Source organism: Meleagris gallopavo, chromosome 1 (genome assembly GCF_905368555.1).
Source record: "Meleagris gallopavo chromosome 1, MGAL_WU_HG_1.1, whole genome shotgun sequence".
Classification (NCBI taxonomy): Eukaryota; Metazoa; Chordata; class Aves; order Galliformes; family Phasianidae; genus Meleagris; species Meleagris gallopavo.
The window spans coordinates 179,971,067-179,995,953 of record NC_139404.1 but is presented as its reverse complement, the minus strand read 5'-3'; the positions used below and the strand labels follow the sequence as shown (position 1 = coordinate 179,995,953).

The window sequence follows — 24,887 nt, the reverse complement described above, 5'->3', positions numbered from 1 at the left end:
TTTTAAATTTTTTATATGATTGTTTGTGTAAGACTTCTATACTTACAGTTTTAAGTATCTTAATGTCTTTAAATATGTAAATAATTTTCTTCAAGTAGCTTTGATTAATAGAAAAATAAAGTTTTGAAAATAAGTTTTTTTACTTCAAATAATTGGAATAATAATCTTACTAAATAGTGGTTCCTGGGTGTTCAGTGGATAGATCTGCCACTACTGAAATCTTAGTTTAGAGATTACATGTCCTAGTAAATCACACTCACATTAGACCTGATCCTGCAAGCACTCGCTGAAATTCCTTGCAGTGATAAAGAAGAGCATATGTTTGGATGTGTTCAGTATCCATTTCAAATGCAGATGATCCAATGCAATGGGATACAGATGTTAAACACCAAATTTTTTTTGTGTTTAGGGTCACATATCTGCCATCATTAGTCTACCTTTGGCTACAAGGCCTCTTTCTGTTTTGTGTGAGAAGTCTCACTAGTGATTATGAGTGTAGAACCTCTGTGGACACTATTTTTCATATCCAGTCATCATGCAGACCCATTTTTATCTTATTATTTCACTATTTATGAGTGATAATAAAATCCTTATAGAGCTTTATATAAAAGTGTGTTCTTTATTATATAAATCTGTTTGCTCTCTACTATTAACATTCCAAATGCTAAAATCTTTTTTTCTGTTTTATATTGTCATTGAGCTTGCTTTTAATTGCTCTTTGTACTTTTAGAATGGAAACATTGTTAAAAAATATGTATTGTTAATAAATAAAAAGAAAAAAATTAAAATGAAATCACTAAGATACCTGTACTCTATACATACTGTATGCATTTTAATCAGTGTCATACAGTGCATTTAATTAAATTCTTTTCACAGTTATTTTTGTGAAGTAAACAAAAAAGTTCTCTCAGTTATGTGTATTTTATGTTTTCTTTAAATGTAGGATTATCGTCATATTATTGAAAGCCTTCCAGAAGATGATAAACCTGACTTTTTTGGTCTACCTGCTAATATTGCTCGTTCATCACAACGTATGATCAGTTCCCAGGTAAAAATACATTTTTCATTTACCTCTGAATATTTTCTGTCTCTAATACAAGCTGTAGAATCCAATCACCTTTCCATAAATTTGAATTTCCGTAAGATTGACAGGCTAAATGGAAGGATTTTTGGACTATGTTGACTCTTATCTGTAGAATATTTTTTTATAGTAACAGCTACAATTTTATAACATAAAAGAAACTTCCAAAATAAACTCCATAGGTATCTTGCATATAGATTAGAATTGTATGAAATTGTCAGTAGCAAGACATTCTTAAGTATTTCTTTCAAATGAAATTGTTTGCTTATTTATTGTAAGTCTGTATTATTATACAGACATTATGAGCCTACATATGAATACATCAAAGCAGACTCCGTAGAAACTCTTTTGTCATGATGGAAAAAGCTTTTCATTTTAACTTCAAACAGTCTGCAAGGCAGAAATACTTACCTTTATAAAGATGTATTATGTTTATGAAATGGATTTTATGCTTTTTATATGTTTATAAAAAATATACTATTTATTATAAAGTGATTAAAAAAACAGAAGAAACATATCATACAGCATTTGCTTATCAATGAGATTGCTCCATACCAGCATGTTTCACTATCCTTCGTTTATGCTTAAACTGTGCTATACATTCCCATGATGGATCTCTGGGAGATACTGAGCTTCAGAACAGAATGTATTCAATAATTAAGTTCTTGGTTGACACTTCCTGCAGTTTTACATTTCTGGGATCATCTTTATTAGTAAAGAGATGTTTTATTTACATATCTTTGTTTTACAAACCAGTTCTTGGCTTAACCTTGGGTTTATTAAGCTTCAGTCGTTTCTGAGTGTGTTGACCTAAATCTTCAGAGAGAAAAGTATAACCATTCATAAGGTTTGTATATAGAACATAGAAGCTAAAAGGAAAGTATGAGTTTAGATGTGTCCTCTGTCAAAAAGACATCAAGTGAATTTTGATTTGATCTTGGACTTTTAAATGCATTATACATTTGACCAGTCGAGTACACGTGAATTAGGAGTATTTCAATAAACTTCTAGGTTTTTCTTTTTAGAATACGTTTGCTGACTTGTGAATGTGATACATACTTTCCAGCTATTTATCTCTATTTTACATTTAGAATCTGCGTATGGATATGTGTAGCCCAGCACCTTGTCAAGTATCCTTGTTTACAACTTAGCCAAGATCGTTTTAGCATTATTACTGAAATAAATAATCTGAGCTGTTTCGGATCCTTATTTTCAAAGCAAATGGTTTAGGACTTAAATAAATGACAAATTCTTGAAGGAATTTACAATGATTTAATTCAGTTTTCAGTATTCACTTACATAAATAATTTCAATGGTCTTACATATATTGTTTATCTAGTTCATGTCAGCGAGATAGCTTTTACAACAACTGCTGTTTAGCAGTTAAAGTTTTAGTTTTAGTCAGCAAATTCCAATGAAGTCATTTAGCAAAAAGAATATGGGTAACAATTTGGTTTTTCTGACAGAGAGCACTTCTAAAGAATTCTGCCAGTAGTCAGAAGTCTATCTTTCTGATAAGAAATATGAAAGTTTGAGGGGAAGGGTGGGGAGAGGAGCATAGTGAAAAGTAAATTCCAAGGACTTTGTAGGTCTTAGTTTCAAAAAGTTACTTGAATATTCCTGCTATTGCTGTAGCAATATAAAGATAAAGAGATCTCTATATCATATTCATGTGTTGTCAGCTATCATTTGATTTCAGTCTAGTTCAGATATAAATAGCAGTGTAAAATGTGAGAATCTAATTATCTTAGTGTCTGAATGATAGGCAATGATGATCAAAAATTTTTCACCTATGTTTTAGAGTTGTATGTAGATCTCCAGCTTGGTTGAATGAGCCAGGTCATCCATTTTACTGGCTGGTATTAATGAAACAGCAAACAAATGCTCTTGGACAGCTGCTTTTACCAACTTTTGTGGACCAGGAAAATATTGAGTGCCTCTTTTGTTCTCATCATGACTTCTTGGTCTAGGAATGGACAATATGAGGTGATCTATATTTAGGACATCTACTAGGAGCTCCTAGATGTGACACAGGACCCAAGGGAATACATTTTTTTGTAGCAGCAGTGGGAAGTCAGACCCAAATTGACAGTAGTCAGGATGCAAGCAACTGATTCCCATTGCTAGCATACCCTAATGCAGTAGAATATTGATCTCCTGGAGGTCCCTATGTATCTGCTTGTCTATAACATTAAGTTATTTAGCCCTTAGGCTTGGAGGAGTTTGACTGAGAAGTGTCTTTACCTCAGCCTGAGTGAAAATTAGGCAGTTGAAAGTAAGTTCATCCACCTCTTGTTTCTTTCAGTAATTTTAGCTCTAGTATTTGCTCTAAATTTGCACTATTCAATTTTTGTCGTATAATTTTTCATGTCATTGTTTTTCTGTTGAAGAAACTGTGGCTGAGAGTACACTATTACTATGTTAGTGCAGTTAAGCAGTACAAATCTTTAGTGATTAGAACAATATATTTGACTGGTGAATTAATTGTGTCAGGTAACATAAAAATTGATCGGATTGTGAAACTAATGTTTGAGCTGTGAAGTGACCTAGTCTGTATATCAAGAATCCTATCAATTTTCTGAAAAGCTCTAGCATGCTGTCTTTTATAGGGAAAAGTTATAGGGAAATTAATAAGAATTAAGTAAATTGGAACCCCCATTCCATTTCTGTCAGTTAGGTAGTTTTAGATGATTCTGTGGTTTGTAATGTGAGATAACAGAAATGCCTTCCATATGTTGAGTTTGGTTTTTTCTTTTTTTTGGCATGTATCCTGTAGCAAGCCAAAGCAAAAAAGTATTGAATGAATATGGAAGCAAGAAATAAATTGCAACCACCTCAGGCACTATGTCACCAAGAGTGGAAAGACTAAATCTGATAACTTGGTCCCATGATTCACAAAGTCTGTGCTAAATATGTGGTGTATTCTCTTATAAATACTTATCTTCTATCCCGTATGTTTCTCATCTACTAGACTTTATTCTTTCTCAGTCTATATTTTTATTGACAACTTATTTCTTATGCAGAGCTGTACTGTCTACTCCACCAAGTTCAGGATTAGAAGAAGTTTTCTTAAAACATGCATAATTTGATGTCACTTTCTTTAAACCAACTCACAGAAATTTTTTACTTTCCTCATCTGCGTGATTATTTTAAATCTCTGAAACCATTCATATGTCCATTGATCTAAGTCTATTCTGAAACCTTTTATTGTTTCAAAATCTTTCAAGATAAATATTAAAAATAGATCAATACTGTGATCTATTTTACTAACTGTGAAGTTAAACTAATGTAATTATTTTAAAATAAATCTCATTTTATTTTTATCAATTTATTCCACTACTTAAGGCAGAACACTTAGATAATAGAAATGTATATTTCTTATAGACTTCCCATGAATAGTATTCATTTTTCATAGATTCATAGAATGGCCTGGGTTGAAAAGGACCATAGTGATCATCTAGTTTCAACCCCCCTGCTATGTGCAGGGTTGCCAACCACCAGACCAGGCTGCCCAGAGCCACATCCAGCCTGGCCTTGAATGCCTCCAGGGATGGGGCATCCACAACTTCTCTTTATGTATAGGAATGATAGTTTGTGTTACTGTAGCATCACATTTTTCTGCTGTAGTAGAAATCTGCTGCAGCACAGTGCAGCATTTTGCAGTTATGCAGAGTTCTCTTCTGTAACCTTCTACTTCACTGCTAGTAGTGTTTGGGTAAGGCTAAAACGCAGCAGTGAAAACAAACAGACTGTTTTCAGTAAGCATGCAACTACTGAACGTATTCACAGCTTGTTTTTTTTTCTTCCCCATCAGGGATCTTCAATTCTAATTTAAGAGCTGAATAGCACTAACTGTATGATTTTAATATTAATCATTACTAATAAAATTGTTAGAAACTGTCTTATGATGTTCTGTAGTACAATTCAGTGTTAATGGTGTATGCATACTGCTACCAGTGATCTTCGTTTTAAGAAAGTATTTGACTTAAGTATGCATGTGGTCTTTCCAACATACAGGATTTTTCTGGTTTTTATTTTCAGTTGCTTTGTGTAGCTAAAACAACTGGATTTCTAGAGTTCGCTGTGATTCTGCCTCACCTACTATTACAACATGCCCTTGACACAACTTCTCTTAGCTTGAATATGACTGTGAATAATCTCATGTCTCTTGCTATGTTCCCTCTGCAAAACAGTAGAAAACAACTCAGCTGACAGTTCAGCTACACGTCATCGTAGCTCATTCTGTTTGTTTTATGCCAGGTAGAGATTGTGTGCACAGCTGCAAGTCTGCTTTCCTCATGCTTAACAAATGCCCTACCTCTAGGTTAATGTTATGCTCCTTTCTTGTAATCTGATAAACGCGGTGGTTTTGCTTGCATATTGATCTATATTCTGATGGTTTCATGTCCCAGTATAGCCTATATCAGTGATTAGAAAAGTATATTGGACTGTGTGAATTTTTCCTGTGGATGAAATGGGCCTACAGGTTGGATCTTTCTCGAGTCACCCTTCTAAAGAGAAGTCTCTTGATTCCATGATGTTCTCTTATTTTCAGGACTATATTTGTCTGTATTATGAATACTTATGAACTTATTTCATCCTTTATTGTAATTTTAATAGAATAATAATGAAATGTCTTCAACAAAACAGTGTTTATGATATTTCCACCCTGAAGTATTCAGGCCCCTCTCTATATATTTTACACCTTGGAAAAGCAATTAAGAGCTGTCTTGTTCAGTGCTGGACTTGCAGCATACCTGCAAATTTTTGTGAATTATTGCCAATAATTTCCTAGAGAGAAAAAATGAAATTGAAGAATGTTGGAATAAACTCATGTGATCTATTTTTTTTTTTTAATGTTTAGATTATTTGACAGAAAATCATGATAACCCTGATCCAAAGCCAGATCTTCAATTGTTATTTGTTCTATTTTTCTAAAAAAAAAAAAAGTGCATGTTCAATTCATAACACATAAATAATCACATAAGTAATATTAGCCACCTCATCTTAATTTTATGTGGTTTTGCGTGCTCCTAGTGAAAGACAAGCGGTACAGGAAATAGTTTGTGCCATTCTAGATAAGCACCTAAAATAAAGGTCTGAACCATTGTTTGGAAGTATGTATTTCTTTAGAGGAAGCTCTGTAATAATGTGAACAGTATTTGTAAGAATAGTATAATGAGCATTTTAATGGCCATTTCAGAGGACTGCTGTAACTAGCAGGGTGTTTGTTATGCAGAAATGGGATGCTGGACTGTTTGAAGAACTAGATGATACTAATCAGACACAAATTGAAACACAGTTGTTACTCTATTTCTCCACCGAGAGTTGTAACAATCCAAGTACAGTTATCATAATTTCATTTCATATGTAAGTAAGTAATTTAAAATTGAAGGGTTTATGAAGAGAAAGTGAAAATTCAGTCATCTTAAAGCATGTTTGTCTTAGAGGCATTGATAATTTTCTCAGTATAAGCTAAGAAATGTAAAAGGAATTTTATTAATCGCCTCCTGCCCTCCCACGCTGACCTTGGGGGCTGCAGAGCTGCTTCTGCCCCATCTCTCACCCCTCTCTCCCAACTGCAGTTGCACAGCACTGATTCCCTCCCTCCAATCCGCTCTCCCAGAGGCACATCCAGTGTCGCTCACGGCTCAGCTCTGCCCAGTGGGTCCCTGTGGGAGCAGTTGGAGCTGCTCTACTCTGACATGGGGCAGCGCTGGGTGCTGCCCACTGAGCCACCCCTGCAGCCTCTGCACTGCTACTTCAACCTTGCCACATAAACTTAATACAAGTAGCTCATCATACCTTAGCATCACTGCTAAATGAAGTGTTTATTTAAAAGAATTACAATTGCTATTTTGCCTGTGCTTGAAAATTGGATATTTTTGTGGAAAAACTTTATTACCTTTTGTTATTGCTCTTTTTTATTTTGTGGAGTATACTTGCAGAGTTAAAATGAATAGCAGACTACTAGTGGAAAACAGTGTAAAAACAATCAAGTAAGGCAAGCAAATGTGAACCAAGGTCAGAAAACATGAAGTGTATCTTGCCTCATTAAATGTAATTGCAATAATCCCTTTGACTTCAGTAAAACAGCACCTTATCCTTTGGTTCTTATATTCAGCTTTTTCTGAAGAAAACCTTTAACCATTTCCATTTTCAGCAAGTCAGTGCTGAATTCCATACCTCTTCTTCCCAGATTCTTGCAGATATTGTTTGTATGTATTGTTTAATAGCACAGTTCCAGTTCTGGCTTTTACCTTGCAAATGACGGCAACAGAGACAAGATGTTCCAAGTGTACAAGGACACCTGCAACTGTGAGACTGCTGAAGCATACTTGACCTTATAACCTGGTCTCCACTGCTTGTATTACCCAAGTCAGCTAATACCGAATCATATCTGTAACTGCAATATTTTATTATATAGAGAATAGTGGGGCTGTGGTTTGCAATTAATTACTGAAGTGCAGTTGTAATGCAGTAACAGCTGTAGCTTCTTGTCCTTTTTTCAATAGATTTTCCTTTTCAAACTCTAGATCCTTAAAAAGATTGTGAACATTAGTACCTAATTTTATATCTATCTACCGCTTCCCCATAATTCTAGTCATAGTGCATAGAGTAATATGGGCACGATTATCAAAAAGTATGCAATTGAAATTATTCTGAACTTGTTAGATTATTGAAATTGATGTCAGGATGAACATAAAGCTATTTTTTAGAAATAATTTTAAATTTTTCTCTTGTGTTAGCTGTGCAGAGCACATAATTACTGACATTTATTAAATGCATCTCACATCACAAATATATGACTAATAGGCTCTAGCAGAAATAGATGAGTAAGGCCAAATTGTATTTATTATTATCCTGTAATTGAGCAATTTGAGTACCAAAAAGAATTTTTGAAATATGGGAAGCATTTTGCATATACCTATGGTGCTGCATGAAAGGCATTCTTTGCCACAGAACAGAATGGAACCCACAGTGGAAAACATAACCCTCTGCCATTGCACTGCATCAGTGCAGACTACTACATGAAAATTTACCAATTCCCATAGAATTAGCACTGTGTATATGAGACTGTATTGGTGCTCTGTATGTGAGAATGCTGTCTCTGTTCTAAGAACAAGCTGCATTTTTCCAGATTTCTTACATTTTTCAGAGTGTGTAATGAGCCTACATCCTTCTGACCTTCCTTTTAGCATGGTGTTCTCCAGGTAATAATGGTTCGTGGGGACCTCTACATAGCAAAATTTCCCAGCTGTTCTTTCAGAGAAGGTGCCGCTGCAAAACTGGCTAGGTCAGTAGTTGAGTTGTGTAGTTCATCTGTAGAGTCATCCTGATTTTCTTTTCCTCCTGTATTGAATCTCTTTCTTTACAGAAGTATCTTCTGGATGTCTAAAGTATATGGTCCTTTTCTATTTAAAACAATATGTTGGTGATGTCAGTGTCTTACTCTCTTTCACTTTGTATTTTAATTTAAAAAAATGTAGCTCTGAAAACCATCCAGTCTTAATTGAAATCATTTTTGAGTGAATTAACAATACTGAGGTGACCTCCAGGGAACAACAGATCACATACCTGTGGTGTTCTAATGCATCCGCATGCAGTTTGAACGATACACCTCTGAATGCTGTTAAAGGACCCTCATCCAAACAATCTCCAGGGACTGTGCAGAGAAGCAAGCAGCACACCGAGTCTGAAAATTGGGAAAGCTTTATTAGCAGCTCAGTCTTAGGTTACTTATACAGTGCCTTGGGTAACTGCACTCAGATTACAAGGAACAATATGGAAGTGTTTAGTTCTGTCAGGAGGCATATCAGACTGAAATCTGTTCCCTGCTTTGACAGACTGTGGTCAAGAAAGAAATAGTCACAGTGCCCTGAGTTACTACTTTGCCAATGTTTACCAAGATGACTGCATTACCACTTCCTTTTTTGGTTTAAACTGTGAAGTCTTATAAAAATAGAAATATTTATTTGAACAGCTCTATAAAGGGATATGTTTTTTCACTCAGAGAAATGAAATATAGAAGTGGTTTCTGTGCTAAGACCAAAGCCCTTTAAAACTGGTAGATGGCAGTAGTGTATCTGCTTTGATATTTCCTATAGATTTACTGAGAAAAGTTTGTTACCTTTCTTTTCAGAAATAAAAATCCTTTTATCTGCTCCATAGTTGTGGGGAGAAAAAAAAAAAAAAAAGATCTTGGCAAATCTGTTCTGTTTTTTATTCCTAGAACAGTTATCATGCTTAGTTCAGGAATTATTTATCCTAGATTTTTTTTTTCCAATTGAGTGACAGAGAATTTCACAATACGTTGTTGGCTTTATTTCATTCCTCTTTTTCAAATTATAATTCCACATGTGAAGTTTGACTTTGTTGTATAATGGTTACAGTAGATTCTTTATGAAATAAGTACAACGCTTAGATATATGTCTGTTTTTATTATATAGTGTGTTTGTGAAGTACCAACTTTTCCTGTGAATTACCAAAGACAAGACTCTCTTCATGTTCTAGATCAGTAGAGAACAGAAATTGATTTTGTGGTCCTGGAATTATGTTTTTATCACACTTCCAGAGGAGGAAATGTTAAAATCTTGGCATTTCTTGATTTTTATTTTTACTTTTTTTCTTCCTTTTTTCTTCCATTTTCAAATCTAACATGACTTTCTAGTCATTCCATACAAAGCCACATGGGTTCACTCATTATCTTTATTGTTATCCATAGTCTTCATTCTCTCTTTTAATTTCTCTAAATATATTTTCTCATACTATAATGCAGTAGTCAATAATATGACAGCATATATCCAGAGAAACCCATGAAGCATGAAATAGATGAAAAGGCTGAGGTACTCAATTAATTTTAATAACAGGGCAAACAAATATTGACATTTTAATCTCGACAACCCCACCTTTACTAATATATACAATTTACATTCTTCTAAGATGACAATGCAAGAAAAACATACAATATATGAATTTTCCACTAAGGAGGAACAAAAGTATTTGGTAATAGTTTCTGTGTACTGTCCATAGTTTTTAGATGCTCTATTCACAAATTAATTACTCTATCAATTTTCCTTTAAATAGTTAGATGATTATTTTCTCTTACTTAAAACAGGCAGTTCCTAGAAAGATTTGTGGTTTTGAATAACCTTCTTACCCATCCATGACCAAACCATTTCTGTGATTGCTTTTACATTTTGATTGCTTTTATTTCCATCCTCTCATACTTTTGTGGAGTATATATCCTTTTTTATGGTAATTTTCCCCCAATTTCTCATATATTCAAAATATTTAGATGTGTTTTCTAACTGTACTTGTACAACATACAAGGGTTTTAAGAATGTTAATATATGTATTAAAAGAATACATTGAGATTACAAAGGTAAGCATTCAAAGGTTAGGTATTGTAAAAAATATTATGATTTTGAATATCCACTTTGATACAAATATGATTAGATTTTCAGATTGCTTAGTATTGTAACTATGTCTGTCTGCTTTGTACCTGTCCAAAATAGACTGCAAAAGATCTAGATGTCTGCATCTGGGTCTGGTCACTTCCAAGGCTCTCTTTGTGATCATGGAACCATCATGTTTAAGGCATGATGGATTTTATTGTAGACTAGGTAACTGATTGTAAGATGACCTGTTGATAGCACCTCACATATTGTAATGTAGTGAGAGGAGCTGACTACTCCTTGAGGTGTAAAATTAGGTTTTCAGAAAATAAAAAACTTCAATCTAAATTCTACAAGATAGACCCGTCTATATGAGTATTTACACAATAGGCAGGAGTTCTGAAGAATGGTGTAGCCCGCTTAAGATCTGTCTGTTGGATATGTAGGAACGAAAAGGTAGCAATCTTGGTGATTTACATCCTTTTAAGTAAATGCTTAAAGGTAGCTGTGATGTTTTTGCGCTTGTCTGTGGGAAATTCGATTTAAGTGACTATGCACAGTGACCTCCCTCATCCCAAAAGTTACTTTTTGTCCTTAAATTCAGATGGCTAATCACATTCCCTTTTTCATCTGTGTCAAGGTCTTCACTCCAGGCACTCAACCAGTGTGTGCACGTTTCTGCCCTGCCACATCTTAGGCCTATTTTTGTCCTTTCTATGACTCCCATGAAAATCATATTTGTTATGTATAAACTTATTTGTTTTGCCTAGAGATGAGTACAGCTCCCATGGAGGGAACTGTTCATCTTCTGTGAGATCTGGAAGAATCACTGAGTATGCAGAATTCTCAAGGAGAACAGATCATATTTTCATTTCTGTTGGAACTAAAAAATGCTTTTTTTTTTTAGAATTACCTTATTATTTATCAGTACTATTTTAGCTTATCTAAAAGTATCTTAAAACATGTTATTCTAAAAATAGGTTTATGTATTATACAATATATTTTATATATACTTGTAGTTTATAATGCATTCATCTTAATATTTGGATTTGTGTCTTGTGAGACGTTTAGCAAGTATAAACTATAGTAACTGTTACAAATGTTAGAGTATATATAAATGTTAGAGTTTAGTGTAGAACCATCTTGTAGTGCTTCATAGGATGTGTTACTTCACTGTATTTTTTTCAACAAAAGAAAGTAAGTCAAAACTCAGCAGATACAGCTTCATTTAATATGCTACCAATTAAATAATCCAATCCTTTTGACCAATTAACAAAATTTGTATTGTCAAGCTTAGTACTTTGAAGTCAAGTATAAGAGTAAGAGTAAGTCTTTCTATAACATGTCTTGCAAAAAACATTCTGTGAACAGTAACTGAAATTTACTTAACGTACTTCAAATATCCCTGCTTAAGGGGCACACTGCTTTTTCTCTGTATAAGTTTTATTGCAGTATCTCCTTAAGAACATATGCATATATTTTATCAGTTTGTTTGGAGTTTCCAGGATTGCTAATAAGAAGAATCAGCTGGATTTGATAAACTAAGAGCTCCCCTTCTTTCTGAGAGTTTGGTAGTTATTCTTTTAATTACTTAAAAGTGTATTTACTCATTTATAAAGAGAAATGATTTTCTAAGTGAGTAAATACACATTTAACTAATCTGAGCGAGCAAGAAGAGCTAAGAAAGAGAACCATGGGAGATGGGAATGAATTTATTATAATTCTCTTGGAGTTTTGTTGCCTGATACGTACTGTATATGTCTAGTATGTATTCTGTTGTGTTACTGATATTTTTTAGCTCAAGCTTCTTTCTGTAGGTTATGTGGAAAAGAGGATTTTGATTGAATTATACACCTCATTAGTTTTTAAATTACAGTTGAACACAGGCAGTGAATATGATAAGAAAAATAAAGGAAGGTTTTTGATTTGAGCTTAATGTGAATGAGGCTCAGGTATATGTTTGTATATGGATATTGCCTGTGTTTTAATAGATGATGATTAGTAATTAAGTATGCAGAAAAGTGTAGTCCATAGATAAATTAGAAAGTATTTGCTCCTTGCATTTTTGTACATTTTTATTTATTCTTCTTCATGATCTGCCTTTGTTTTCCCAATGCTCAGGTCATTTCACAGCTTCGGATCCTGAGCAGGTCAGTAAGTGCTGGCTGCAAATTTGACAGAGAAATATGGTCAGCTGAACTTTCACCTATTCTCAGCCTATGGAAGAAACTTAATCAGGTAGGAAAGTAGCTTTGAAAAGACAACGTTTTTTTTTCCCCAGTAACTACATTAAAAGTAAAGTTTAACAAATTCTCTTGGATACTGAAACATAAGGAGCTTAGAAGTAAATGAAATGCATTTGAGGTGGGAAATGTAATGTTACATGTATGTAATTAGCTATGAAGTCTGCATGTGGTATAATAGCCTATCTCTTTCTCCTTCGTATGGAATTGAGACCACGCTCATGATGAACATCTTATATTTGTATTCACAAAATGTTTTTCTTCTATGGCATTGAAATATGCTCAGCTTTAAGCTGCTGATTCATTTAAATCCCTTCTACAAAGCTTGCAATATCCAGTATCACTTCCTTTTTGTTTGACCGGGTTCAGCTTGGTGGCTGTTTTTTTCATGTGTGATATAAAGCTTGTTTTCCAGTCATTTTTTGTTGGTCTTCATTTGGCTGTAATGTGTGCACATTGTCTTTGAAATGCAGGTACTAGGCATGCTAGGGAAGATTTTTCTCACCAAATGTCAGATGTCTACTTAGACATCCGGCCATATTGTCTCCTCAGTGCTAAGAAATAGAGTAGAGTTATCGTAGCCTAAAAATATATCTTGTACATAAGAACATTGGAATGAGAAAAACCTTTCCCTTAGTTAGATAATAAAAGAGTGACATGAGGTATACATTAGAATTCACAATTACATTTTGAAATGTCTCAAATCCTTTTCATATACATACTAAGTGTATGATAAATCAAATTTTTGTCAAAATAATCTCTTGCTACTAAATAATTCATGATGAAATCTGCCAGCCCTGAAACGGACTGTTGTTAATCAGGTCTGTGATCCTATAAAGAATAGCAGTATATTTCAGTGTGACACCTTCCATTATACCTTGCTAATGGGAAGTTGGTTCTTTATATACCTTTATGCCTGCAATCCTTCTATTCAAGAGTTCTGATGAAACAGTTTCATACATACATATGTACACACATACAGTCAGAAAATTAGAGATTTTGATAGTAATGTTTGGTAGACTGGTAAATGAAATCAGTTTTAAACTCTACTACATTAATACTTACTAACAGCAACCACTGCTAGCAATTAGTTCTTTTGCATTATTAATCATCAGTACTAGACATACAAAGCACTTATTCTTTAAAACTTGTATAATGAATTAGTTGTGTCTATACAGTATCATGAATAAGGAAGCCATGTATTTTTTTGCTGTGGTCCTTGATGATCTTAGTTATCCAGGTGAAGGTAATCAAGCCTTAGAGTTCCGTGTCAGGGAAAGCTGGACTCAAATGAGTTCTTGCCTGTTGCCCTCAAATTGGGATCCTCTTTTATAAGAGTTTTCAGTTGTAAAATGTGTCTTAATCCTTTATCTCTTTATCTTTAACTGTGCAATGCTTTGGTGGAGTTTTGCACTGTAGCAGGTAACTTACTTAATCACTTAGCTGTTTTTCTTTCTTGTTCACCTGTATCATCTTTTCATAAAGCAGAAGCAGTCTTTCCAGATCTTAACATTGCCCTTCACCAGCGACCAGCAGATGACCATTGGCTAGTTTTGTTCATAGTTATCACAGTTCTCTTTTTAGCCTGTAACTTTTAAAGCCTTTACTGTTGTCCCATACTTAACACCAGGAGACACCTGGTGAATTCCTTGTTAAAAAACAAGCTGTCTTCACAGATTGATTACAAGCTTAGAAAATCATTCCTGGGACCTCATAGTAATGGTTTAGCTAGTACGCCTTTTCCTAGCAGTAGCAGTTTTAGTACTGACCATCTTTCATTTTCTCCATGTGAGTTACTATATAGTTTGTATAGTATAGAGAACTGAGCAGCTACTTTCTTTCAAAGATTTTGGTTTGTTGATGTGAAAGTAGATATTCTTGACGTACTGTACCTGAAAATTTCCTTAGAGATGCAAAATGCTCTTTTTGATCTGTATTGTAATAAGGGCTCAGTTTAGTCACCTTAAACAATGCTTTGTTCACTGTATCAGAAATCATTAAATATTTATGGCCAGGTATAACACAGAAGCTGCAGGAGACCTGTGATCTGCTGGGTAGGATGCAGAGGCAAAGTGAGACATCTCAGATGTCACTAGATGCATACCTGAATCAAAATCATGTTGCCTATCTATACTTCTGCTTCATTCTAAATAGAGGAAAAAGTATCATTGTGCATCTAGAAAGGAATCTATATTTGACTTGCATTTTTACTGCTCATGTGTGCATTTTTACTGCAGTGTGTGGGGAAAAAAAAACAAACAAAAAGATTATTTCAACTTTCTTTGGCTTTCTAACATTTTTCTGCTGTTAACAGGTTCTTTTTTTTTAATCATTTTTAGGTCTCCTTTAGAATAGGATGATGTCTAGCCTGATGTAGTTTTTTTGATAAGAATGTCTGCATAAGTTTCAAAACATATGTATATGTATATATGCCTTTCTTTAATAGACTGTTTGCTTTACATTTTGAAAAGGCTTAAGCATCTAAAAAAAATTTACATACATTGCTACATTATGATTCTTTATTTGTTGTTCAATGTTTGTTTTCAGAAGTTTTAAATAAAGATCTGGAAATTGAAATAAAGAAAATAGTTGAATTGCTGCTGAAGTTAAGATCCACACATGATTTTATTCTTGCATAAATGGACAGAATGTTAGCTAAAGTGATCGCCTGATTACAAAGAAGTAAAATCACAAAAAACTGTTTAATCCTATGCCTGTGAAGTTTCTTTAATTTATTCTCAGTTCTGGAAGCATATCATTTTTATGTAGCTGCAGAGTACCATTATCTTTTTTTTCTTTTCTTTTATCTGTTGGATACAGATATTGGTAAAGTAGAAGCAGATGGGATAGATGCTAACAAGACCTTCTGTATCTCTTACAGAAAGTGTCTTCTTCCTGTCAAATGTACTTATTCCCAGTGGTAGTTGGAAATAATGGTTAACTGTTTCAAACTGTCTGAGACTCAGGGAGTATAGATCCATACAGATCTGTAATCTAGTACAGGTCTTACTTGATTCTAGTTAACATAATTTTAAAGCTGTTTTTAAAATCACTTACTTTTTATTCCAAAGGCAGAAGTGCAGCAGAGGCTCATTAGAGAGCCTCATATGTAGACAAAGGTTAACTGTGTTTTTCAAACATTTTTATTCCAGTTCTGAGTATGTAAATCAAGGATTAACTCAAGAAAGATTATCTTACAAGTGCCATGAAAATAGTTATTCAGCATCTAAGTGCTGATGATTCTGAAGCATGAGAAAATTTTCAACTTTACTTACATGTGACTTATATAAGGTCTACTGAAATAATTTATCATGATCTTCAAATGTGCATATGTTTGTCTGTACTCTGTTAATACTGTATTTTTTGAGTGTTCAAGTTTAGATAAAACAATAAATAGCAACTGACTACATGTTTCTCTGAACTGAATGTCAATATTTAAACCAATAAAATTAGTATGGAGCACATAATCAGTGGTAGAATTTAAGTAGCGGAAGAATTTGAGAAATCAATGATAAAACACATTTTACCTGATACTGGCCAATATGATGGTTTCACACTGATGGCTATCTAAAATCCACCATGCTGCTCTCCTGCTCCCTTTTCTCAAGCAAAACAGACATAGGAACATTAGTGTAATCTATTCCCTACTGCAAAGAGATTAGGACAGTGAGCTGCAACTCTGCCCTAGGACTCTGCATGGACTCCTGCAGGCCATATCCACTTGCTCCAGCATGGAATCCATTTGATTTTTTTTTTTTTGTGAAAGCAAATTGTCATTTCTCAGTCTGTAGTACAGAGAACAGCTAACAGAGGCAGTGAATGTACACAGAAGTTTGCACAGCAGTTTTTGCAGAAGAGCCCACTGGAGGCAACCAGAAACTTCTCTGCATACACCTTCTCAAGAATGGTAGTGACATTCTCAGGATACAGTCCTTGGCAGCTATTGGAGCAAATGTCTCTCTAAAATTAGAAAATTAAATCAAACATAGCTCTAGAAGGATTCAGCTCTGCAGGTCTTGTACTCTGGGTTACCCCTGCCAAATGGCTGGTTCCTATGTGGAAGAACATCAAGGACAAGTGTGAGGGCCAAGCAAATTTCAGAAATCTTTCCACAATAGCACACATAGTTCACTGCAAGTAGCAAATCTTCCTAGAGGCCAGGTCAGCAAATGGGAACTGCTTTTCCCTGAAGCAGGGAGTTGGCTGCTGCTGTTGCTCAGTATTCCTTCCTCGTACTTCTTTGTGGCCCTAGTTTAATTGGCTTGCAAGTTTCACTGGACACTGCTTCCACCTCCCTCATTGCTTATGAGGGCATTATATCTGTATGCAGTCCTGAGATGGAGCAGGAACGATCTTGACGTGAGAAGTTACAAGCTTGCCTTTGCCCTCCTGTGAGTAGTCTCTTCCCACCCCTGCAGGCAGAGACCACCTTCAGCCTCTTCAAAGAAGCTGGAGCTTGGCTCTTTACTTACATTATGCTTATAATCTGGTTCTGTTTGAATTATACATCGATGTGCTCGAAGTTACACTAACAAACCTTCCTTTTCTATTTAGCTGTTATGGAGTGATACACACCACCATTTATGTTAGCTTCCTTTGAAAATACTAATTTTTATTCTTAGTGTTGGAGAGCACCTTTGTAATAAATACTGACCTAAAACTGTTGCAGTGCCTCTCACTGTGATTTAGTAATAGCTTAACTCTAATCAAATTAATTAAACTCTCATGAACCTGACCCTAAGTTAAAAAAGCAAAAAAAAGCAACCTACCACACAAGCCAATTATGCTCAGTATAAGCTTGCATACAAGATTGTTTACCGATGGAAATGAAGGCTCTACTAAATAACTTGTCAAACAATTGTTACACAAGATTTTAAACACATCTTCCTTGATGTTGGTTGATGCCCCACCACAGCCTGTTGGTTGTGCAGCACCATCAGACTAATCCAGTCTCCTCGTGTTCTGTTGTATTTCCTCCTTTCACGCTACCTTCTGCCATGACAGCGTAGACCAGGTCCCATATAAGAACATAAGTGTTACGTAGTGATGTGCAGCATTGTCCAAAATAATGCAGGCATTGCCCATCAGGTGATAGTTTTCAGGGAAGTGCAAACATTGCAGGCTGCAGCTGGGGCTGCATAAGTGTTCCATCATGTCCAAATGACAGCCTACTGCAAATTTTTTTGCCTTGCTTAGGGGAAACACTTTAATACCTCTATCAAAGTTAAAAGGCCCACTCATACTAAAAATTCTGAAACTGTTTCAAAGCAGCATTTGCTGAATGTAAGATCATAAGCTGTCATGGCTGCCAAAATCATGTGCTTCGTCTTCTGTTCTATTTCTGAACTGAAGGTTACCTAATTGTTTTTATAATGTTGCAAAATGCTACAAGACAATTGAAAATTAGTGGGTTGTTACTCTTTAATCTGAAAGATAGAAACCTCAGCTTTAAGAAAAGAGCATTACTTTTTTAACCAAGGAAAATCAATGAAATGGGAATAGACAGCCATTCTTTCATGTATTTTCAACAAAGAAATAATTGTATAATACATAGTAAAAGCTTTATATCTAAACAAATAGCCAGAGAAACTGGAGGGCAGAATAAGTACATCAAAAGACCAATGAAAGATTCCAAGAAGCACCACAAACAAAACTGAATTTAGAATCAAATGCAGAACTAATCAAATACAGAAAGTATATTTTTGTTATAGCTGTTACATTTCTGAGGATATGGCTTTCAGAACATACAGGGGTTTGAAAAAGCTGAGTTCCGGAAGATTGTGCAGTAAAGCTTTGAGCAGCTTAGGTGAGACTGTAGAAAAAATCTTACATTGTACAGAGATAGGAACAAGTATAGAACGGAGAGAGAGAAAATGATCAAAGTCTCAAAATACGTCTAATTTAATATTGGTAGTATTATATAGTATTTAATGCTAAAGATTAGAACCTGTTTTCAAATTTCTTATCATTAGGAAAGAGCACTCAGTGCTTCAGAAGTTCTTCATCTGAATTTCCAAGCAGGTCATGAGAATATTTTTAAAGCTGATGTGAGTTATATACATAATAGATTTTAAGGGAATGTAATAGAACGTTAAATGTATAAGCTGATATCAGTATTCACGTTTAATTTTGCTATAAAAGTGACAGATTGGTTCTTTTAACAAATTCCCAGGAGAAAGCATTGAAGTGCTATGAAATGAATGCATTTCATTCAGTTACATAATGGACAGCATGGAGGAACTTGGAGGCCTCCTACTTCAGTAAGTTTTTCGTGAATGGAGATAAGATATGTGAAACACTGAGCAAAGCAATGTCTTTTTTTCTGTCTCTTTTTGCAATTAAATACTCCAACAAGAAATTATCAACTGGACTCTGCTGCAGAACCAAGAAGTATTTTAAATCAAATATGATCTGGAGCACGGATCACGTAATTGTATTCTTATTATTCAATGAACTATGGCCTTAGAAGAACCGAAGTGAAACTCATACTGTGATTTCAGGATTCAAAGACAAAAGACAAAGACAAAATTCAGAACTTGACTTTTATAAATACTGTATGTTTTTTACGCTTTGAACAGTGAGTTTGTTGTATACCATTTTCATGGTGTGGGGAGGACCTTATCCATCATTTTTCAATCAGTCATAATGTTAAGTATATTAGTTTTTCAGTTAGCATTATGTTTTGCTTAGTAGTTGAGTGTTTGTTCTGATAGAGTGCCTGGGAAAGGTTATGGAGGCAAACATCCTGTGTGTTCTGGGTAGCAAGATGCCATTACAGATACAGAGAAAGGGACACTCTTGTCCAGGCAATTAGTTCGTTACAGAGCCATTAGCTCTATAGGTGCAACCGTGTGAGTTACATAGGAGCTGTATTCATTTAAGCTTTTTCTGCATCCCTTCTGTCCGTGGGTTGTTTTATGGTTTAATTTTGTTTTTCCTCTTTTGTTATTGCTCTAAGAGCAACTTGCTAGACAGCTTTTCTTAGAATTGCTGAGCAGTTGATATCAGTGGCTCTGGTTTTGTCTCGTGGGAAAGGATTCTTGCAGTGTGAGAGAAGTTTCCACTGTTGATCTGCAGATGTGCGGTAACTGTCAGCTTAAAACACACTACTACTGGACAATTTAATAATACAAACTCTGTTGCTTTCATTATTCACTCCACTGTGAATAGATACCATGTGTAACTGGGCAAGATTTATAAATACTGGTAACATATATGTTTGTGTTGTACTTAGTATGTGGTTATCATTTGTGATACACAAAAATTAAAACTGTGTGCTTAGTTTTTGAAATGTATTGTACTCTGAAATGCAGTTTGTTTCTTAATAGAACAGTCCCACTATCTATACTGTTAATTATAAAAAAGATTGCTTCAATTTTCCTGTTATTGAATTGTAATTCCTTAAGTAAGACATCTTATTCTATATCAAGGTAATAAATACCAGGCATCAGGAATAAATGTGATAAGAAAAAGAGATGTATAGAATTGCATCTATCTAAAATAAAGTTCTGTATATGACTGCGTATATATCTTGTATTTAAGAGATACAGTGATCCTGCTAATCAATTTTGGGATGAAGCGTATGAACTCTCTGCTTTGCCTGTCATAATTTATGAAATAAGTGTGTAGTCTTACCAGAGCAAAAGCTCTATCTGCAACGTGGTGCATATTGACCAATGCAGTCTTGTTATGCAGAGTATGCTACTGATTATTATATTGGCATATTTACATAAATACTATTAACAGTGATTTAGAGAAACAATTTTATGGAATCCCAGTGCTTTTAAACTAATGAGGTGAACAGAGTTGCCCGAGAAGGTTGGTACCTGTACTGAATATCAAAGGGATAATAGTGAAAGTGTTGTATTTTTGATTCAGTCTCCAGAAGAAGGGAATGTCTGAACTACTTCACAGATACCAAGGACTTTTGAGGTATCGAAAATTAAATAAAGAATACGTGTTATCATAGTTTCCCTCAGTTTATTAACTGGATGTCATGTGTTCTGTTTTAGAATTCTAACCTGATTCATCAGAAGGTGACTCCTCCAGTGGAGCGGCAAGGATCTCCAATCTTATCGTTCATTACTCTTGAACAATTTAGTGCTATTCGCCTTGTGCAAAGTGTCCATCAGTCACTTGCTTCTTTAAGTAAAGTCATTAGAGGTACCTCATTACTGAGTTCTGAAGTACAAAGGCTTGCAAGTGCTCTGATAAATCAGAAGGTAAGTACTTTTTCATAATTTTATATTTCAAGCAATGAAAATAAAAACTCAGTGATATTCTGGTACATATATTTATGTCACTATTTGTTCTAAGCTTTATTTTATTAAAAGTTACTCTAAAATCGATTAGTGAGTTCCAGAGGTTCTCAAACATTTGTGGATCTTTTAGGTAGTGATTATACTTAAGAGTTCAAAATGGATTCTCAGTTGTGTCATGGAGGTTCAATACTGTCTGAAGGCCTTGAGTAGACCAGGTTATTCCTCTCCTTTAACAAATGGCCATGTTACAAACAGCTATTTTTAAGCAATCATGAGCAACTTCCAGTATTAAAACATAGCCATTTTACATCTTGGAGTTTAGGCACATCTGTGAAGCTCTTATGGTTAACAAATTGCTGCTAAATAAGTTATATGTTGTTTGGAGATAAGTAAATTCATTATCTGGAAACCTTCCAGATGGCCTTCGGTTTTCAGAATGCTTTTTTGATGTTAGAAAGAAAGGATTATCCGTTGAAAAAGCCTCTAGTTAGCTGTATGTATAAAGGTTGCATATATATGTGTGACTTATCTATATAAATATTTAATTTACTAATATTTATGGTCTTTAATAACTAACAGAAACATGCTTTTTATAGAATGAAACCCAGAAAAGTGTTGTTTCAACTACTTGCAAAAGCTTTGAGTATATTATACTTTCATTAAGCTTTTTCTTACAGACAAATCCGATAAGAAGTTGTTTAATAGTATTTCTATTCCAAATACGAAATCATTCTGTTCAAGTCAAATATATTAACCAGTAAAACCTGTAAATCTGTTCCCATTCTCCATTTTTAGATTTTCGTAAATTTTTACTGCAGTCATAATCACAGTTTGCAGTCTGCAGTTATTCATTATGGATTACTGCCGTACCACACCAGACATGTACCTATCAGATTAACCTATCATATTGCCCTATATTCTTGATTTATGAGAAAAGTAACTGAAATTGATAGATCTGTTTTGTCCATGTTTTCTGGCATTAAAATGGACTTGTTTATAAACTGCTACAATTAGTGTCTGCAAATTGCCACACACTATCAGTAATAGCTTAATAATTGTATTCCAAAGATAGTCAAACATTCATGTGAAACTCAGTGTTTTTTTCCACCTGTAGCAATTTATCATTTGTCTTGATGATAATGTGTAGATATCAAGGCTCCCTCTACAATGGAAAGTAATTCCCAAATATTTGGTTTATCTGCATGTGTGGAACAACTCCTGTTTCAAATCGTGTTATTTATTTATTAGTCTGTCAAATTTATAAATAAAACAAAAATTAAATTATTTGTCTTTTTAGATTAACGAAACAGCATTTGTGAGCAAAATAGCAATACAATTAGGATAAATGAGCGTTTTTATGTAGCAGTCTCATTGTCTTTTTAAACACATTTTGACTGCATGGTTGAAAGTGGTGCTAAAGTACAAGTCACAGTAAATGCAAAGGGTACATGTACTGTGTAATGGTCATTTTTTAGTATTTATAGTTACATTTCTTCTCATTGAGCAAGTTTGGTTTCCTTGTGTGCTTGAGTTGCACCCTTAAATTGGAAGCAGTGGGAGGTATGAAGCCAGTCACTGTCACAAAAATGTACTTAACGATTCTGTGTATTTTTATCACTCCCAAGCATCAGTTCAGTGCTTCCTGATCGGTTGAATGAAGTATTTCTGGCATTTCTTATGCGTACTTAACCATTTACCTTGACACAGATCACTTTATTGGATTGTGACCATAAAGCAGTCTTTTCAGCAGCACTCCAGAGAGACTAATAGCAGTCTCTTGTAATCACGGCAGCTAGATCTCTGCATATTTGTCATCCGAAGAGATTTGCTTAATACTTTTCCTCTACACTTTTGTTTATTTTAATGTGGTTGTGAATTATTTAAAAAAACTTACATTTGAAAAGAACAAATATTTTAGTTGTTTTAAGATTACAACATGTGAAGAAGCTGCTAGAATACAAAAAAAAAGTGAAAATAAATGTATGACTTCTGTTAGTAAGTCTGATTTCAACAATTGATTTCAACAGCTGATTTCAACAATTAGTGTTATTTATGCAAAATTGAAATGTTAATATGCCTCCATACTAACAATTAGCTAAGATCTTTCTTTTTGACTTAGATTAATTTAGAGTGATATATTATCAATGTAAGTTGAATGCCTTCTAAATGACAGTTAAGTGAGCTGTCTATAAATGTGTATCTATTAAGAGCCTGCAAAAATTGAGGGATAATGTTTACTCTATTCAAAAAGTAAATAATGATGCAATAAAGCATGCGGCTTTATATAAAGTATAAGTATATAAACTGCTTTATAAACTTGTTCTGTAGATATACAGAATTTGTGTTCAAAGGTCCAAAAACTTTATCTATAAAGTGGACATGACAGATACTTTGAAAGATACCTTTTTGTAAAAAGTTCTGTGATCAAATTGTGAAAATCTGTTCAATGCATAGCGGTTAGATCATTTGCCCACCTGCAAATGTTAAACAGTGTAAACTGAGATATTTAATACTAAACTTATGTAGTATTATGCAGTGTTTACCAGATAGTATTGTATGCCAATTCTTTTTTAAGTTTTTGTGGAACCTACTGATGTTTCTTGATTGAATATTAGAGGTTCTTGCACGTTCTCCATCTTTGTGAGTCCCATAAAGAATTTACAAAACTAAGACCTTCCTATTAGTGGTTATATGCTTTCATTATTATATTACTTGTACTGCCTTCTTTTGTAGAAATATTTTATTTCCAGATTATTTCACTTCATTCAGATTGCCAGATTAAAATGAAGTAATTTTGAAATACTTTCAGTAAGTATCCTTTTATTTCAGTGTCCTCTCACATGGCAAAGCAAGTGGGAAGGTCCAGAAGATCCTTTACAATATATTAGAAGTCTTGTAGCTCGAGCACTTGCCATACAGGTAATTTTTTTAAAGAGTCATTTTAACTCAGTATTTTGGTGTTCAGTGACACAGTATATCATCTGTATTGCGTTACAGTAGTTAGAATTTGTATGATGAAGCTTGTTAAAATGAAGACAGCAGACAAAGCAATTTGAAGTCTGTAACTTCATAATTAAGTTAAAAATACTGAGTAAAGTTGTTCTGTACTTTACAATGGACGTGTGCCTTAGATTCCAATCATTAGTGTCTTTGTGATGAACTATGGAAGATAATAAGATACTCAGATTTATCTAAGTAAAGGCATAACCTTCAATGTGGTGGAGAGACACGTACAAAAGAGTAAGAGAAGCAATTCTTATAGAGATAATGTAGGAATTAAAAGGAGACTAGTCTTCAAATAAAGAAAATATCTACCTCCTCCAGTTTTACAAGGGGATATTTTAGAGGGTGCATAGATTTGTCAATCAACACAGAAGAGAAAGTTTAGGATTTAGAATAGATAAGTTGGAGGGACCTTCAAAGATTATTGAGTCCAACTGCCTGACCACTTCAGAGTTAACCAAAAGTTAAAGCACATTAATTAGAACATTATCAAAATGCTTCTTGAACACTGACAAGCATGGACATCAATCACCTGTCTAAGAAGCCAGTTTCAGTGTCTGGCCACCCTCACAATATAGAAACACTTCCTACCGCCCAGTCTGAAGTCTCATGACTCAGCTCTGTGTTCCCATCCTGCCATTGGTTCTGGAAACAGAACCCAGCACCTTTCTCTGCTTCCCCTCCTTAGGCCGCTGCAGAGCATTGAGGTTGTCTCTTGGCCTCATCCAGAGTGGACAGCTCAGGTGACATCTACCTGTCCTCACAGGACATGCCCTCCAGCCTTTTTACCAGCTTTGTTACCTTCTACTGGATGTTTTCAAATATCTTAATATTTTTAGATTGTGTGCCTAGAACTGTGCATAGAAGACATGAGGCCACACAAACACTAAATATAGCAGGA

At 34.4% G+C, this 24,887-nt stretch overlaps 1 protein-coding gene across 2 annotated transcripts in view; it reads left to right on the top strand.

Annotated features, from left to right (window-relative positions):
* DYNC2H1 (dynein cytoplasmic 2 heavy chain 1) overlaps positions 1 to 24,887 on the top strand; it is a 139,270-nt gene that overhangs the window by 91,414 nt on the left and 22,969 nt on the right. For both annotated transcript variants that reach the window (XM_085216292.1, XM_010729080.3), the window contains 4 exons: positions 944 to 1,048; positions 12,601 to 12,717; positions 20,735 to 20,944; positions 23,813 to 23,902. In XM_085216292.1, coding sequence (XP_085072418.1) covers positions 944 to 1,048; positions 12,601 to 12,717; positions 20,735 to 20,944; positions 23,813 to 23,902 — 522 coding nt within the window. The remainder of the gene's footprint in view (positions 1 to 943; positions 1,049 to 12,600; positions 12,718 to 20,734; positions 20,945 to 23,812; positions 23,903 to 24,887) is intronic.